The sequence below is a fragment of the Hyaena hyaena genome, unplaced genomic scaffold (assembly GCF_003009895.1).
Source record: "Hyaena hyaena isolate Hyena2069 unplaced genomic scaffold, ASM300989v1 scaffold_9, whole genome shotgun sequence".
Classification (NCBI taxonomy): domain Eukaryota; kingdom Metazoa; phylum Chordata; class Mammalia; order Carnivora; family Hyaenidae; genus Hyaena; species Hyaena hyaena.
This window is the reverse complement of record NW_024080641.1, coordinates 5,591,400-5,610,360: the sequence shown is the minus strand read 5'-3', so window position 1 is coordinate 5,610,360 and position 18,961 is coordinate 5,591,400. Positions and strand designations below refer to the sequence as shown.

Below are 18,961 nucleotides of genomic sequence, written 5' to 3'. Positions count from 1 at the left end.
AACCGCGAGATCATGACCCAAGCGAAAGTCGGACGCTTAACCAACTAAGCCACCCAGGCGCCCCGAAATTTACTTATTAGTTCTAATTGTAGATTCCTTTGGCTTTTCTATGTACAGTTTTGTCATCTATAAATAAAATTTTACTTCTTTTCCAATATTTGTGTTTTTATTTCTTTTTCTTGTCTTATTGCACAGTACAAGATTGAAGAGAGTATGCTTCTCTGTTCCTAATATTGCTGTAATGTTTGAATATCACCTCTGTTCACACTTCTCAGAATCTATATTATCTCCCTAAGCCCTTCCATTTATCACCTTCACAACAGCAAAACATCAGATCAGGGTCATGGGCCTTCTGTCCATCCATGTAGCCTCCAGGATTCAAGGCCAGCATCTAGGCAGGGATTTAACTGAATTTCTCAGGGCCTAACTGCTCATCAGGATTAACCCCACATCCTGGGGGCCTGGGTGGATAAGGGAGAGACATGGAGGTAAAGAACCCATTAGATACCTCCCAAATCCTCTGACCAGAGTCAGTTTCCATGCACATCTATCTGGAAGCCTATTCCAGAAATGCTTTATCAGTATCTGGTTCTTGATGGTATCTTTTGAATCATTAAGTCTGATATTGGGTAAAGGAGTCCATGACTACTTAGAGTTCTTCTGGTTGTATTAACATGTTAGGCAATAGGAGGGAAAATAACCAATTTGTTGGATAAACACACAAAAAAATGTAGTCTGAGTCTTTTTTGTTTTTTTAATGTTTTATTTATTTAAAACATTTTATTAAGTTAACTTTTTAATGTTTATTTTTGAGAGAGACTGAATGTGAACTGGGGAAGGAGCAGAGAGAGAGACACAGAATTTGAAGCAGCTCCAGGTTCTGTGCTATCAGCACAGAGACTGATATGGGGCTCGAACCCATGAACTGCAGGATCATGACCTGAGCTGAAGTCAGATGCTTAACCAACTGAGCCACCCAGATGCCCCTAATGTTTTATTTATTTATTTTGAGAGAGAGAGAGCAAGGGAGGGGCAAAGAGAGAGGGGGAGAGAGAGAATCCTAAGTAAGCTCCATGCTCAAAATGGAGCCAGCCTGGGGGCTTGATGCCACAAACTGTGAGATCATGACCTGAGCTGAATTGGACCCTCATCCAACTGAGTCACCCAGGCATCCATGCATAGGGAGTCTTACTGAGTTTTAGCACTTTCAAGATAGCTGGTAATTAAAACAAAGTTTGGTGGTTTCTCCTTTTTCCTTTTTGTATTTGATGGTCTGAGGAAAACTTAAATATGAGGGGTGCTTTGGAAATGCAAATAATAAGATTTTTCATTAATTAGGAATGATCTGAATGGCATGGAGGGAACCTTAAATACAATTCCTAGACCCTTAGTGGACAAATACAGGATATGATTGTGGACCTAGAAATTGGTCCAAGAAGAAAGATACCAGTATTTTAACAGGAAAAATCACAGCAAACATGTAAAAAGCTATTAGACCCAAAGGCATGATCAAACCCCTTTCTTTGGCAGCATTTGTATAGTTCTGATAATGGTCTAAAATATGGTAATAAAGATTTATTAAATATTCTCATTTTGCTTAACAAAGCTGTAAATAAAATCAAGAAGTGAGTATTTTGAATTAACATACTATAAGCAATGTTTCATAGTTTTGGAAAAAACGATAATATGGGATGGTAGAGAATCATGATATCATGAAAATAAAAGCTATTTTCTTCAATTTTATTGTGAAAAAAATGTAAAGATGCAAAGGTGTTGAAATGTTGGTTTGATTATCGCTTAAATACGTACAATCTAGATCAAAATTATTAACAGCTGTCATTATTTGTTTATTCTATCAGTATTTCTGTATCAGTTATCTTTTGATGCATAAGAAATTGCAAACAAAACCTACTGGCTTAAAAAACAAGCATTTTATCTTCTGGTAAGGATTGACTTGACCCATCTCTGTTAAGACCTATCATATGCCTATGCCTAGCTAGTGGATTAGATGGTGGCTAGATGATCTAAGATGATCCCACTCACAAGACTAGTGGTTGGTTGGGGTGCCTGGGTGGCTCAGTTGGTGAGGCGTCTGACTTCAGCTCAGGTCATGATCTCACAATTCACAGCTCAGAACCTGGATCCTGCTTCAGATTCTGTGTCTACCGCTCTCTTTGTCCTTCCCTTGTTCATGCTCTGTCTCTCTCTCAGAAAAAAAAAAAAAAAGGACTGGTAGTTGGCTGGCTGTCATCCAGGCCTCAGTTCTCCTCCACATGGCCTCTGACCCTCCAGCAGGCTAGACTGGACTTTTATCATATAGGAGTGGCAAGATTCCAAAGGGCAGAAAGAAAGGGCAACTTCCAATCAACAAGGTCCTTTTATGCCTCTCCTCAAGTTATGTTTGCTAACTTGTCCCATTGGCCAGAGCAAGTCACAAGGCTAGCAGAGAGTCTGTGTTGAAAGGCAGTAACCAAGGGTTTGGATAGATAGAGGCGAATAATTTGTGGTTGTTTTTTCTTTCTTCCTTTCTATCTGTCTGTCTGTCTATCGCCGTTGTACCACTAAAAGGAAATGGTAGATACCATTTTGCTTCACTCCTAAATAAAAATCCTGGAGTAGGCAAGGGGTTTCCCTTCCCTCCCTGCGGGTTATTGTTATTACTTTTTTCCCTGCAGGCTATCTTTAACAAGCTAAATGATTTGAACACACACACCCCACTCCATCTGTCATAGGACATCCCTGCCCTGTCGCGTGCACAGTCATGCAAATACATCACTTTCACCACAGTGAAACACACTCTTGACTTTATCACGCGCTCAATGTTCACATACAACCCCTACATCATGTGTGTAACTCACCATCACGGAAACAGACTCAGTCGCTGTCCCACGCCTGTCCCTCCGTCACACGAGCTAGGGAGACATCTGACCGTATTTTGCCTACTCTCCCCTTCAAGCCCGTCACACCATCACCTCCCTCAGCTGCTCACGCCTCCCACCCCCTACCTCCACCATTGGATGGGGTCAGAGTACATAAAGCCCTCTCTGCTAGTGTTGATTTCTCCTTTTAGAAGACCCGCACACACGCGCAACCCTAGAAACGTGGACACTCCAGGGAAACCTCGGAGATCCTCCATCATATGGGCCCGGTGGCCTATGGGAAATGTAGTCCAGTGGGGAAAAAGCAGGAGACTAGAAAAGCCAAGAGCCATTGGTCGGCCTGCCTAGGGGGTTTCTGGTAGTTGTAGTCCGTCTCTCAGTGCGCAGGCGACGGCTCCACCAGCCTCGCACCTCGAGAAAGATTTCCGCGTGGGGTAGTTTGGTGCGCGTCCAGGGCTGGTGGACCCGTGAGTTCTGCGGTCGGTAAGGCTGAGTGGTGTATGTGGTGGCCAGTGTAGTGCTCTAGCCGCTGGAGCAGGGCTGGGAACACGTCAGGCGGCGTGTGTGTGTGTGTGTGTGTGTGTGTGTGTGGTGTACACGTCTGTGTGCCTGGGTGTGTCAGACGATTGAGTGCAGGGGTGTACGGGAGCCGTTTGTTACTGGCAGATTCTCAGAACACTTGAGAATTGTGTTAAACACAACCATTATTTTAAAATTCTAAATTACTTAAAAATTTTTTAAGATGTTTTTGTTTATTTCTGAGAGAGAGAAAGACGGCACAAGCAGGGGAGGGTCAGAGAGAGAGGGAGACACAGAATCCGAAGCAGGCTCCAGGCTCTGAGCTGTCAGCACAGAGCCCGATGCAGGGCTTGAACCCTCGAACAGTGAGATCATGACCTGAGCTGAAGTCGGATGCTTAACCGACTGACCCACCCAGGCGCCCCTAAAATTCTAAATTACTATAAAATTTATAAATTATTATAAAATTATATTTATTGTAAGCGTACAATAAATACATTAAAAACAAAGATAACAAATAGTCAAATGCATCACTTTCTAATTATTTCCCTATCTGTGCTCTTGAGATTATGTCTATAGTGTCTGCGTGGTGGAAATACTGTATCACTATGTCCTACTGCATGATACCACTTTGGTGGCTAGAAATTTGCCACAATGGGACTGTTTACAGTATGGGAATTGCACTGCAAATTAGGCTTCATTTATTGTTTTTGTTGATTGTTTGGGGATGGGGGAGCTCTCCAAAGTCCGAGCTCAGCTCCTAAGTGTCCGTCCAGCGCCCTCTCCTGGTAGAGCGTACTATTGCGCTCACTTTGAAGAGGAATACTTCGGGTAATAATCCCTTTGTTTATTCCAGAGCGTATATTGAAGATACATCATACAAACAAATGTCATACTACGTTTTCACTTACCAAATTTCAAAAACAAATGTAGATAGCATACAATATTTTTCAGAATGTGGGGAAATGAGAACTCTCGTAGGTCGCCGTTGGGAATGACCACAGCCTTTCAACAATTAAGTTGAGTAGTAACTATCAGAGTATCTGAAGGCAACCCCCTAACAGCCACCGTTTTTCTATATAAGAATATAACCCACAAAACTCCTGGCCTGAAAGAAAAAGATGTGGCTACAGTAATGCTTACTAAAACCATGTTTGTAATGCTGAAGAACTGCAATCAATCTCTATGTTCACTTCCTGAGGAATTGTTAGTCTGTGCTGACCAATATGGTAGTTGTTTGTGGCTATTTAAATTTAAAATTGTTAAAATCAAATAAAATTTAATATTCAGTTCCTTAGTCATGCTAGTCACATTTCAAAAGCTCAGTAGCCAGTGTAACTAGTGACTACTGTATTGGACACCTTAGGTATAAATAAAACATTCCCAAAGTCACAGAGAGTGATATTGGGTAGAGCTGGCTTAGATAATAATTCAGCAATGAAAAGAATGAGTTAGAACTCTATAACTGACATAAAATAAACTTGAGGAGCTGTGTTGAAGCGAAGAGGGCAAAGAGAACAATGTGTATAGCACGATCCCATTTCTGTATAAAATAGATGATCTATACATATATTCAGCATACAGAAAACTCTGATAGAAGATCTAAAAAAGTTAATTTTGGTCAGTTCTGTAGAGAAGGAATGAGTAGAGGAAGATTCCTCTATCTCAGAGTCTTAACTACAGAGTACAAACTGATGGTTACCAGAGGGGAGAGGGTGTGGCGATGGGTTAAATAGGTGACAGGGATTAGGGCGTGCACTTGTGATGAGTTCCAAGTGTTGTACGGAAGTGTCGAATCATTATACCGTACACCTGAAACTGATAGAACTGTATGTGAGCTGGCTGGAATTAAAGAAAACTTTTATTTATTTATTTATTTATTTTTAATGTTTTTTTTTTATTTATTTCTAGGAGAGAGAGAGAGACAGCGTGAGCAGGGGAGGGTCAGAGAGAGAGGGAGTCACAGACTGAAACAGGCTCCAGGCTCTGAGCTGGCAGTCAGCACAGAGCCCGACGCGGGGCTCGAACCCACGAACCGCGAGATCATGACCCAAGCGAAAGTCGGACGCTTAACCGATTAAGCCACCCAGGCGCCCCAAAAGAAAACTTTTAAAAAGATGCCTGTGATTCTTTCATGAAAGAAGAAGGTGGCTGTGGGGGTGGGACACCACCAGTGACTGCCGCAGTGGGGAAAATGTTCACATCCAAGGAACAAAGAAAGACATCTCAGACCTGGGGGAACTCAGCAATTATCCCAACCACCTAAACTGTCTAAGGGAACTCTGAGGAGAGGGGATCTGGCCAAATGACATTTAAATCAGAACTAAGCTTTCAGGGAAGGAGAGAGGAGGGGACCTTTCAATTCCTTTCAAAGCCTCCAAGCACTTTTCTCCTCTTGGGACTTCTGTAAGGCCAGGAATTCTCTTCTCCCTGTCTTTGCCTGAGACACTCATCCTTGCTTTTGAACTGCAGCCCAATTCCTGATTTCTCTTACTGGCTTCCTACCCACATTTATGTCATGATCACCCACCACGGGTTCTCAAAACACCCTCCTCTTTTTGTTCTGGTCACTTCTTGTTACATGGGAAATTTTACATTTATTATATTCCAACTATGCTATGTCTCTGTCGTCTGGTCAAATAAAATGTCCATTGGGGCAACAATTTTGACTCTTTGTTCATCAAGAACAGGGATCAAAAAACTACAACCCCAGGCCAGATCTGGCCCACCTCCTGTTTTGTACAGTTAGTGAGCAAAGAATAAAGGTTATTCCATTTTTAAGTGGTTGAAAAAAAGAAAGGTGAACAATATTTATGGACAGCTGAAAGTTATAAAGTTCAGATTTCACTGCCCATAAATAAAGTTTTATTGGAACACTGCTACATGGGATTGCTTACATATTGTCTATGGCTGCTGCCCCACTGTGATGGCAGAGTTGAGTAGTTGCAACAGAGACCTAGTACTAAATTCTTACTATCTGGCCCTTTTTTTTTTTTATGTTTTTTTTTTTTTATTTATTTCTAGGAGAGAGAGAGAGACAGCGTGAGCAGGGAAGGGTCAGAGAGAGAGGGAGTCACAGACTGAAACAGGCTCCAGGCTCTGAGCAGGCAGTCAGCACAGAGCCCGATGCGGGGCTCGAACCCACGAACCGCGAGATCATGACCTAAGCGAAAGTCGGAAAGTCGGACGCTTAACCGACTAAGCCACCCAGGCGCCCCTATCTGGCCCTTTATAGGAGAGGTGTGGAAACCCCTGCCCTGTATCAGTAGAGAGACAAATGCCTGGCAGATCATGGAATCTCTTGGTCCAAATCCAGTGTTTCACTTAGACATCAGGCATTCACCTCAAGAGCTGAGTTTTATTTTATTTTTTCAAAGTTTATTAATTTATTTGGGGGCACCTGGGTCGGCTAAGCCTCTGACTCTTGATTTCAGCTCAGGTCATGAACTCATGGTTTGTGGGATCGAGCCCTGAGTCAGGCTCTGCTCTGACAGCGTGATGTCTGCTTGGCTTTCTCTCTCCCTCTCTCTCTGCCCTTTCCCCTGCTCTCTCTCTTTCTCCCCAAATAAATAAACAAGATTAAAAAAAATAAAGGCAAAAAAAAAAAAAAAGGCAATCACTTCCTTCAGCAGTGCGATAGCCCTAGAGCTAAAGGGAAAAGGGAATCCTTGGCTGCTCAAGATCAAGTTTGTGGTGTCAGACAAGGATACAGGTAGATGAAAATGTCACCACGGGGACACAGGACTTTGTCACTAATGCTGTGCCTCCAAAGGCTCTGTACTCAGACACACAAGTCCCCTCTGCTCCATTCTCAAGGCCTGTCTGTTTCTACACATTACAGAAAAGTTTCTCTGCAAATTATGTTGGTCTCTCTGGATTTTTCTCACTAAGTATTACTCATGTTATTTATTTTTCTTGGGTCAACAGTTTCTCAGGGATATTATCAATTCCCCTTACAGACATTGTCATTGCTACTGGTGACATTATAATTGCTGCACTGGTGTGAAATGAGATCATGGTGTCCCTAACCTATAACTTGGGGTCAGGTGCTTTCTCACCCTCTCAGGCATAAACTCCAGCCATGACAGGCTCACTATCCAGGTATCAGAGATCTGCTTGGTGAGTTTTTTTTCTTTTTCCTCCTCTTAGAAAATGTCAGAAAAAATCACTTTCAGTGTCAGAGCTTTATCTTAGAATCCTAATATGCTTCTTACCTGGGGAGGGAAGAGTGTTATATTAAATCTGAGGATTAGAGAGAAATGTATGGCCTTCAGGAGGGCACTATTATATCTTGTGTTGGTACTTTATTTAGAATTATCTTCTTTCCCTTGCTTTCCTATTTGTTCTTGCCTTCCTGAAATCTCCTGTCCATCGCATGTCACTATTAGACTTGCTAGAATGCTCTTCTTTTCTCTCCCAACCTTTTACACCCTTTCTTAAAAGCGGGGGAGCACAGACTCTCCACTGTCTGAATATTATGAGGAATAAATAATACACATGTCTGGCTTTAAGCATGGACATAGAAAATGTAGGTTCATTTTTTTTCTTGTTTTCTCAGTGGTCACAACTGGCTTCTGAATGTTCATAGAAAGCCATCCCTTTGGGGGTGTGAGGAAAAGGCAAAAATCATATTCTTCTCAGGCTCGTCTTAGACCAAAGGAGAGGAATGTAGTTGCTGACTCTAACTCTCTTAAGGAGAGCGATATTCCTGAATTTCTTTCCCAGAATCAATCATGGACATAAAACCACCCACTGACCACATCATCAGAGCCAGAGTAATAAATGGGCCGTGGCATTAAGACAGGAAATCCTGACTTTGGGGCTCTAATTCAGGGAACTATCCCTAGGTCTGACCCTACCCTGCTCTTGGTGTGACAGGAAATGAAACAATGCCATCAAGAAAACATGCCATACAAGGGCAGGGCCCAGCAAAGAGCCCACCGAATATAGGGTTATTTTCAACATTAGTTGCTGGTAGCTGCAGGAACGAGGTGAAGGCTGCCATTTTGCTCCTGGCTAACGGCCACTGCCTAAAGAAGGGAAAACCCTCCCTTACCTTGGGTCTGCCTTTTCTGTCTGAGTATATGATTTCCCGCTATTTCCCCTTGAATGACTCACTCCTTTGTCCTTTCGTGCCCTTATATATATAGTGCTCTTTTTGACAAAGGAAGCCTGGATCCTCCTAAATATTTGCTTGTCCATGTTCTTTTATTTTCTCAATTTTTAAAGTTGTTTTAATGTTTATTTTTTGGACAGAGAGGGAGGGAAGGAGCAGGAGCTGATGAGGGGCAGAGAGAGAGGGAAACAGAATCTGACGCAGGGCTCGAACCCACAAGCCGTGAGATCGTGATCTGAACCAAAGTCAGATGCTCAACGGACTGAGCCACCCAGGAGACCCTGGATGTCCATGTTCTTATTCCCTGTTTTTGGTTTTCATTATCTCATGCGTAGGCTTCTTTCTCTACTCTAGACTTGTTTCTAATGACTTTGCTTGTTCACCATAACACATTGGAATCTGGGAGCTTATCACAGAATCTGCTTGGATGGTCATGACTCCACAATCCTCAAAGCCAGGTTGAAGTGGGGACCCCCTCAAACATGACTGGTGCACCCATATCCCAGTTGCTGTGAGTTTTGGTTGCGAAAGCCTCACACCTGCACCTCTCTCTGCATTGCCCTTAGAGGCAGTGCAACGTCCCCTGCAATGTCACCAGAATGGCCAGCGGCCAATGGTGACTGAAATGAAGTCTGTGAGCCCAGCCTGTTGCCTCAGTGGGATACTGTGCTCACTGTGCTGCACTGTGAGCACCAGGGCCCCATGAGATCAGTCCATGACCACACCCTTGCTTTTTATTAGCCTCTCTTCCTTGCCCTACCTGCCTCCCTCCCTCCTCTCTCTGAGCGTCCTTCCTCACTAGACACTTTGGGAGCTTTCCTGTCTCCAATTCCAAGGTTTCTGCCTGGCCCAGGGGTTTTAAGAGGGATTAAGGAAGTTAATCCGTAAAGGCAGTGCATTGCTCTGTAACTTTTCTTTCTTTCTTTTAATTTTATTTTAAAGTAAGCTCTACATCCAACATGGGGCTCAAACTCACAACCCCGAGATCAAGAGTCACACACTCCACCGACTGTGTCAGCCAGGCGCCCCTGTAACTTTTCTCGATTACGCGTGGAGTCGACGATGCCAGCGACAAATATCACCTCAGTGCTCTGGGGTTGGTCAAGGGGCTTCAGTTCCTGTTCTGTGATGTACAGGAGGACTGTGTTCTTTCTGCAAAGGGAGGCAAGGTCTACAGATCACAAAGGGAAGTCAGGACAATCAGTTGTGTGACCTAATAAAAGAGCATTTTACTAAAAAAAAAATTGCTAGGCTAATCATAAATCAAGGTGGCTTCAAACAGACTTGCTGACTTCTGTAGCATGGGAAAGTTTTGATCCTTCTCTCCTCAAGGCCAGTCATCGTCTGCTATGGATCAAAAGGACTTCGGTCAGCAAGTAAGGAGTGTGTCAACTTGAAGGCACTTAATCCTTAAGACCAGTGGGAGTGGTATTTACAACTCCCCTAGAAAACTTCCCTGGCCAGGAACCCCACTTTAAACACTAATGACAGAGCAGAACTTGGTGGGGGAGATTTCTTTATAATCTGCTTTTCTGGTGTTTGGTGGAGAAAGAGAGAAGGAGTGAGCGTCTGGGGAGAGCTGATTATCCTACGTCTGATGTCATCATTTTCTCAACTCAGCAAGGCTTTTAATCTTCCTGGATAACCCCATCCAATGTCATCCCACCTGGGATATCATTATCTAGTGCTATGGATGGGGACCAATTATATCCTCTAACTACAATATAAGGGAGCAGCAAGTGCAGAATATCAAAGCTCTCCAAAATTATTTCCTTCTTCTGCATCCATCAACAAAGACGTTTCTTAAGCCTGTGCACGTAATATCCTCTTAGGATGTTTAAAGCCTATCTAGATCTACTATAATCTTTTACCATTATAAAGTTGTTAGTTTTTTCCCTTTTGTCTTGACCATATTTACCAATGTTAGACTCATTCATATATCTTTTATATTTTTGTCAATTATAGAGTCATTTTTATTTCTATTTACTTATTATATTATCTTCAGTGATATCTTCCTTCTACTGCCTTCAGTATAATTAGGAGAATGTACAGTTTAACTTTAAAATGTTTTCTTCAGTTTAAAATTATTCCATAAAGTCTGTTAAATCAGGCAGGCTGATGACATTATTTAAATCCTCTACATTTTACCTATTTTTGTGAACTGAGTGGCATTCTCACAGAGAAATTTGCTAAAATCCGTCTTGTGTCTTTATATTTCTGAAAGCTTTTCATGTATAAGGAGGCAACTGTCAGTTTAAATGTTACAGGGTTGGGGCGCCTGGGTGGCTTAGTCGGTTAAGCGTCCGACTTTCTCTTAGGTCACGATCTCGCGGTTCGTGGGTTCGAGCCCTGCGTCGGGCTCTGTGCTGACTGCCAGCTCAGAGCCTGGAGCCTGTTTCAATCTGTGACTCCCTCTCTCTCTGACCCTCCCCTGCTCATGCTGTCTCTCTCTCCTAGAAATAAATAAAAAACATTTTAAAAAAAATAAATGTTACAGGGTTGAGCCATTAACATGAATAGATAAACTTGGTTTCATTAAGGCTATTATGAACTAGGGGGTGCCTGCACTAGTCAATGGAGTTGACATTACCTAGCTCCATCAATCATTTATCATGGGAGAATGCTGGCCACATCATAGCATTTTCTAATTTTTAAAGAGAAACAAAAAATTTCAGATTGTTTAAAAGTTGGCAGATAATCTAAAATATTTAAACTACAGAGTGGGAAAAGGAAGTGAAATATCGGGATCATAAACTTACCATTTCCTACCCTTGTGTAGTCTATGTTTAGAAAAATGTCATTCGTAAATGTGCATCCACATACCCTAAAGGAAATGCTAGCAAATCATACTCTTGGATGAGAACTAGATTACCCTTTCAGAGTAGTTTGACTCAATATTTATATATCCAGGGGCGCCTGGGTGGCTTAGTCGGTTAAGCGTCCGACTTTCGCTTAGGCCATGATCTCGCGGTTCGTGGGTTCGTGCCCCGCGTCGGGCTCTGTGCTGACTGCCAGCTCAGAGCCTGGAGCCTGTTTCAGTCTGTGACTCCCTCTCTCTCTGACCCTCCCCTGCTCATGCTGTCTCTCTCTCTCTCTCTCTCCTAGAAATAAATAAAACATTTAAAAAAAAAAAGAAATAAATTAAAAAAAAATATTTATATATCCAATATTATGGAGTTGGATTTTGTAAATATGAGTAAGGGTGAAATTTAGTAACAGTGAACTTGCCATACAAAAGAAAATAATATACATATTATTTCTTTCTAGATCATCTGGCTTTGAATAAAACAAACTCCTTCTGGGCACTGACATTATGGCTTCTTGTGAGTTTGTAATGGGGATTCTCTTTCTCTTCCAGACTGGAACTGGGCTCCTAGGGAATTCCTTACTCCTTTATTTCTTTTTTTTTTTTTTTTTTTATTTCTAGGAGAGAGAGAGACAGAGTGAGCAGGGGAGGGTCAGAGAGAGAGGGAGATACAGACTCTGAAATAGGCTCCAGGCTCTGAGCTGGCAGTCAGCACAGAGCCCGACGCGGGGCTCGAATCCACGAACCGTGAGATCATGACCTAAGCGAAAGTTGGACTCTTAACCGACTAAGCCACCCAGGCGCCCCACTTCTTTATTTCTATATATTGACTTTGTTTTCTAAACACACTCAGAAACCTATAGATCAAATTCTCAACCAATTGGCCTTAGCCAACTTTCTGGTCCTTTTCTCTAGGGGAATCCCTCAGACACTGGCTGCTTTTTGTTTGGACAATTTCCTGGGAGAAGCTATGTGTAAGATTATCTTTTATACTCACAGGGTGACCCGAGGGGTTTCTCTGTGCACCACCTGCCTTTTGAGTGGCTTCCAGACTATCGCTATCAGTCTTAATAATTCCAGGTGGGCACAACTCAAACTGAGAGCTCCTAAGTTTGTTCAACCCTCCTGTTGCCTCTGTTGTATTCTTCATCTTCTGATAAATATTGTTGTGCCAGTGAAAGTGACTCACCCAGGGAATACTAGAAACATTACAAAAAAGGAGTTTGGATTGTGTTCTGGCAATGGGTCCAATGCATTCATAAACTCATTCTGTGCATTCCTGTTTACCTCTCTTGATATTTTGTGTTTGGGACCCATGTGTTGGGCCAGTATTTCCATAGTGTTCTTCCTGCAAAGACATAAGCAGAGAGTCCAGTACCTTCACCGAATCAGTCTCTCTCCCAGAGCCTCCCCAGAGACCACTGCCACTTACAGTGTCCTGCTTCTAGTGAGCTCCTTTGTTGCCTTTTATTTTATGTCCTCCATCTTATCACTCTATATGACTTACTTTGTCAACCCAAGCCTGCAATTGGTGACCATCTGTACATTCCTTTCTGGTTGTTTTCCAGCTTTCAGTCCCTATGTGCTCATCAGCTGTGAAATTCAAGTCTTAAGAATCTACTTTGTCAGTTGTAAAACAAGAATCTCCAAATAGTCCCTTTACAAACAGCTACCCTCCATTCAACAATTTTTTAAGTACAAAATATTTGGCAACTTTGGGTCTAACTGTAGACTCATTTAAAATATGTCCTGGAGGGGCACCTGGATAGCTCCTACGGTTAATCGCCCAACTTCGGCTCAGGTCACAATCTCACGATTCCTGGGTTCGAGCCCCGCGTCAGACTCTGTGCTGACAGCCAGCTCAGAGCCTGGAGCCTACTTCGGATTCTGTGTCTCCCTCTCTCTCTGCCCCTCCCCTGCTCATGCTGTCTCTCTTGCTCTGTCTCTCAGAAATAAATAAAAAACATTTAAAAAATTTAAAATATGTCCTGGTTATGTTTCAATGTGAGATTTCAGTTTTGTGATTTAATTTTATAAATTAAATTAAATTATTTATTAATTACTGTATTAAATGAATTTAATTATTATATTAAATTTTATAATGCATTTATTTTCTTGTTGAATAGTGCCTTCCAATGTAGTGAAATATGTTCTATTATCTGCAGGAACTACATAACCCAAGAAAAAGGGGCTCACTTATATTGACATTTGCTGTTATCCTAATGAGATGGCAGAGACAATATAATAATCTTAATGGAAGACCCACTTGACACTCTTTGTGCTCTACCACACATGATTTGAATCATTTTTTATCTTTTATTTATTTTTTATGTTTTTTATTTATTTTTGAGAGTCAGAGAGAACGCGACCAAGGAAGGGTCAGAGAGAGGGAGACACAGAAACTGAAGACAGGCTCCAGGCTCTGAGCTAGCTGTCAGCACAGAGCCCGACGTGGGGCTCAAACCCATGAACTGTGAGATCATGACTTGAGCCGAGGATGGACGCTTAACTGACTGAACCACCCAAGAGCCCCATTGAATTAGTTTTTATTTATTTCTGAGAGAGAGCGAGAGAGACAGCGTGAGCAGGGGAGGGTCAGAGAGAGGGAGACACAGAATCTGAAACAGGCTCCAGGCTCTGAGCTGTCAGCATAGAGCCTGACATGGGGCTCGAACCCACGAACCGTGAGATCGTGACCTGAGCCTAAGATGGATGCTTAACTGACTGAGCCACCTAGGCACCCCATTGAATTAGTTTTTAAAGGCCTCATCCTTTAATATGAATCAGCCAAATGCCAGCAGTCATCTGAAGAAACATTCTACCTTGATAGAAAAAAACAATGACAGGCGTTGGGGGAAAAGTAACATGGGAAAAACAAAGCATATTAAGGAAGTAGGATGAAGTCCTATAATTTGTAAGTAATATTGTTGATGAGATATGAAATTCTATTGCATGCACAAGGCAAGGATAGGATGCTATTAAAATGAATGATAGAAGACTAAAAAGAGCTTTTGGGAATTAGGACCATGACAGAAGAGATAAAGTACTCAGCCCAGCAGTTGGAAGGTAATATGGAGCAACCTCTAGGAAATTGGAAGAAGGGAAAAGAACATTGGAAACATTAGAAAAACAGGAAAACTTTCCTGGATGAATAGTAGATATGCCTTGGAGAAAGAATTATAAATGTAGAGAGAAGGATAGTATCAAAGAAATTCTACAAGATGGTTTGTCACATCCATTAACAGACTAAAAGGATCTATTTGTTTAATGGGAAATGAATCAAAATAAGCCCATATCTAATTTTAAAATATTAGAGAAACTAATATTCTGTACTTCCATCTATGGCATTGCAAATGGCAAGATTTCATTCTTTTTTATGGCTGAGTAATATTCCACTGTACGTATTTAATTTTTGTGGAATTTAAGAGAAAAAAACAAATGAACACTGGGGGAAAAGAAAGAGAGGCAAAGCAAAAAACAGACTTTTAACTATAGAGAACAAATTGATGGTTTGCTTTAGGGGGGCAGTAGGCTAGGGGATGGGTTAAATGGGGGATGGGTATTAAGGAGGGTACTTATTGTGACGAACACTGGGTATTATATATCAGTGACGAATCACTGAATTCTATACCTCAAACTAATATTACACTGTATGTGAATTAACTGGAATTTAAATAAAAACTTGGATGAGAAAAAAAGTATTGGAGAGAAATAACAACTTCCTAAAGATTCTGGAGAGCAAACAACAGGTATATCCAAAGGGAGGAAAATCAAATGGCCTCATGTTTCTAAAGAGCAACACTGAAAACTAGGAGTGATGGAATAATGCTGTCAAACTTTTTAGATAATGATTTACAAACACAAATTGAACACCTGTCAAACTAATTTTTTTTAATGTTTATTTTTTAGAGATAGAGATACAGAGCACAAGTAGTGGAAGGGCAGAGAGAAAGGGAGATACAGCATCCGAAGCAGGCTCCAGGCTCTGAGCTGTCAGCACAGAGCCTGACATGGGGCTGGAGCCCACAAACTGAGAGATTATGATCTGGGTTGAAGTATGCTCAACCGACTCAGCTACCCAGGTGCCCCAGATGCCTGCCAAACTAAACTCAGGGATGATTTAAAATAGAGGTATTTTCAGGAAGGCAAATTCTCAAAATATTCTATTAATGCTTTTCCAGGAATTACTGAAGGGCAAACTCTGTAAAGAAAGTAAATGAAAAAGGGGACGCCTGGGTGGCTTAGTTGGTTAAGCATCTGACTTCAGCTCAGGTCATTATCATGTAGTTCATAAGTCTGAGCCTCATGTCGGGATCTGTGCTGACAGCCTAGGGCCTGGAGCCTGCTTCCGATTCTGTGTCTCCCTATCTCTCTGCCCATCCCCTGCTCATGCTCTCTCTCTGAAAAATAACTAAACATTAAAAAAAAAAAAAGAGCATCATAGATGAACTTTCTGAGAAAAACTAGAAGGATGATTCAAATATTCTTTATGACATTGAGGTTGAGTTCCCATAAGATGAACAACTGCAGTCTTGTGGCTGGGACACAGAATAAGCTGACGAATTCTGATACATAAAAAACTCAAAAAACATATCAGGCTAGCAGAAAATCTATGTTTATACAAAAAGTGTATGAATATAGTTCTAGCAAAATCCATAAAGTACACTAAACGTACATGTTGAGTCATGTTTGGATTGACCATGTTACTTTTCAAAACTAGGACATGTAGAATATCTACTATTTAGATGCATAAGGAAAATACAGAAAACAGAATATAGGAATCTGCCTTTAAGGAGCTTACAATCTAATTGCAAGATAAGTAAAAAACTTGTGAAAAGCTAATTAACAGTATTAGCCACATGTTTGATAAAGATTAAAGAGGGTCAGGTTACCATAGGATGGAGTAGTCAGGGAAGACTTTGTCCTTTTGTGGTGAGATGGGACTTTGTCTCATCCTTGAAATGGTAGTATTTGGATAGAAATTTATATAGAATTCCAGATGACAGAAACTGGGAGAAAAAAGGAAGGAGGAAGATAGTGGTAAAGAGGTAGGGGTTAGAATATTTTATTTGAGGAACAGTAAGCAAATTATAGTTTGATAAGATTGGAGGACATATATGGTTACCAAGGGATTATTATATATGCATTATGTCTTTATATGTATTTAGCTCTGTTTGTTACGTCGTTTTCTTGTCTACTTGTTATGGATTTAATTCTGGAGTAGAAAAATGGCCTGCAGTTGCAAGTGGATGGCATTTGATGGACAACAGGGGAAATCTGCCCCTCCCCCCGTCCCCCGGGATCAGGAAATATATGCCAAAGACTTTCTGAAACCCTAAAGCTCTTCCCATAAATAAAGAGATTTGCTTGTAAAGTGGGAAATCTACCCATAAATGCCAGTTTAGGCCTGTTCTTGAGTTTGGACCTGCAAAGAGAACATCTTTATTGAACCAGATTATTTGTACACAAATACATCTTTTGTCTTATTAGAATACTGTGTAATTGGCAGAAATTCTATGTTTTCTGTAAGGAAATTAATACTCACTATATAAATGTTTCAGCTTAAAAAAAAAAAAGAATTATACTAGGTAATATGAAGAATGGTAAAAGATGGGATCAGAGAAGTGGCTGGGGCAGATCATGAAGGAGATTATTGGTAAGGATCTTCTCCTAAATGAAGCCAGTCTATAAAGACTGAGGAAAGTGGTTGTCTTTTGAAATGCATGGATTTTAACACAAAGTTATCATAGTTGTAAAGAAATAAGCATGGCCCAAACACAGGAGCAAAACAATCCCCAGAAACTGGTCCTAAAGAAATGCAGTTATATGACTAACTTAAAAATAATTCAAAATAACCATCATAAAGATGCTTTACATGCTCAAGAAAATGATGCACGAACAAAATGGGAATATCTACAAAGAGGGAGAAATTATAAAAAAGGATCAAGAAGAAATTTTAGTACAAAAGAATATAATAACTGAACTGAAAAATTTATTAGAAGGGTTCAACAGCTGACTTGATCAAGGAGAATAATCAATGAATTCAAAGATAGATCCTTTAAAATTATACATTCAGAGAAATAAAAAGAAAAATGAAAAAAGAGTGAAGAAAGCCTAAGGACTTATGGAATACCATAAAGTAGACCAATATATGCATTATGGGAGTCCCAGAGAAGAAAGGAAAGAGAAGGGGGCAGAAAGCTTATTTAAAGAAATACTGGCTAAAAACTTCCCAAGTTGGGGGAAAGGAAATAGATATGAGATTCAAGAAGCCCTGTGGACTTCAACGAGGATGAATCCAAACAAATCCACACTGAGTCACTTTATAGTTGAGTCTTGAACAATGTGGGAATTAGGGGCACTGACCCTATCTTTTCAACATGCAGTAAAAAAACAAAAACAAAACTATATATAACTTTTGAATTTCCTTTAAGCATAATAGCCTACTGTTGACCAGGAGGATTACTGATAACATAAACAGTTGATTAACGTATATGTTGCATGTTATCTGTATTATATACTATATTCTTACAATAAAGTAAACTAGAGAAAAGAAATTGTTATTAGGAAAATTATAAGGAAGAGAAAATGCATGTACATACTGTACTGCATTTATTTTAAAAAAATCTGTCTGTAAGTTGACCTGTACAACCCATGTTGTTTAAGGGTCAACTGTATAATCAACTTAACAAAAGTTAGAGAGTATTTTGAAAGCAGCAAGAGAAAAGCAGCTTGTCACATATATGGGAAACCCCATAAGACTCTCAGCAGATCCCTTGCAGGCCAGAAGGGAGTAGGATAATATATTCAACATGCTGAAAGAAAAAAAAATGCCAACCAAGAACTCATATATCTGGCAAAACCGTCCTTCAAAAATGAAGGAGGCAGACTTTCCCAGAAAAACAAAAGCCAATGGGGTTTACCACCACTAGACCTGCCTTACAAGGAATGCTAAAGAGAGTCCTTCAAGTTGAAATGAAAGAATGCTAAATAGTAACATAAACTATGAGAGGTTCATAAAATATGAACATGAGAGTAACATAAAATATGAGAGGTTCCTGGTTAGGCTCTGGTGGAGCATGCGACTCTTGATCTCCAGGTCATGAGTTCAAGCTCTACATTGGGCATAGATTATTCTTTAAAAAATGCATAGTATATGAGGGGTGCTGCCTAGTTGAGTTGGAAAAAACTTGCAACTCTTGATCTCAGGGTCCTGAGTTCAAGCCCCACATTGAGTGTAGAGATTACTTAATAAATAAAACTAAAAAAAAAAGTGTATAAAAGTATAAAGCTCACCAGTAAGTACACAAATACACCATACTATAAAACTGGAATGGCAGTGCATAAATCACTGTGTGGTTTAGAAGTCAAAAGAAGTATAAGAAAGCTTTAACTATTAAAATGTTAATGGATGCACAATATAAAAAGACACAATGTATGACATAAATAACAAGGTGAGGGGAGAAAAGTAAAAGCGTTGAGTATTTCTTTGCAAGTGAAATTAGGTAGTTGTCAGCTTAATACAGATAGTTATAACTACAAGATGTTTCATGTAAGCCTCATAGTAACCACAAAGAAAATACTTATAGAATATACACAAAAGAAAATTTGAAAGGAATCAAATCATGACACTACAAAAAA

General features: G+C 40.6%; 1 protein-coding gene across 1 annotated transcript; it reads left to right on the top strand.

Moving 5' to 3' along the window:
• The first annotated feature begins 11,827 nt into the window (after positions 1–11,827).
• On the top strand, positions 11,828–12,974 carry LOC120244501 (vomeronasal type-1 receptor 4-like). The gene is made up of 2 exons (XM_039251082.1): positions 11,828–11,918; positions 12,145–12,974. The coding sequence occupies exons 1-2, from the start codon at positions 11,828–11,830 to the stop codon at positions 12,972–12,974; spliced, it is 921 nt and encodes a 306-aa protein (XP_039107013.1).
• The last annotated feature ends 5,987 nt before the right edge of the window (positions 12,975–18,961 follow it).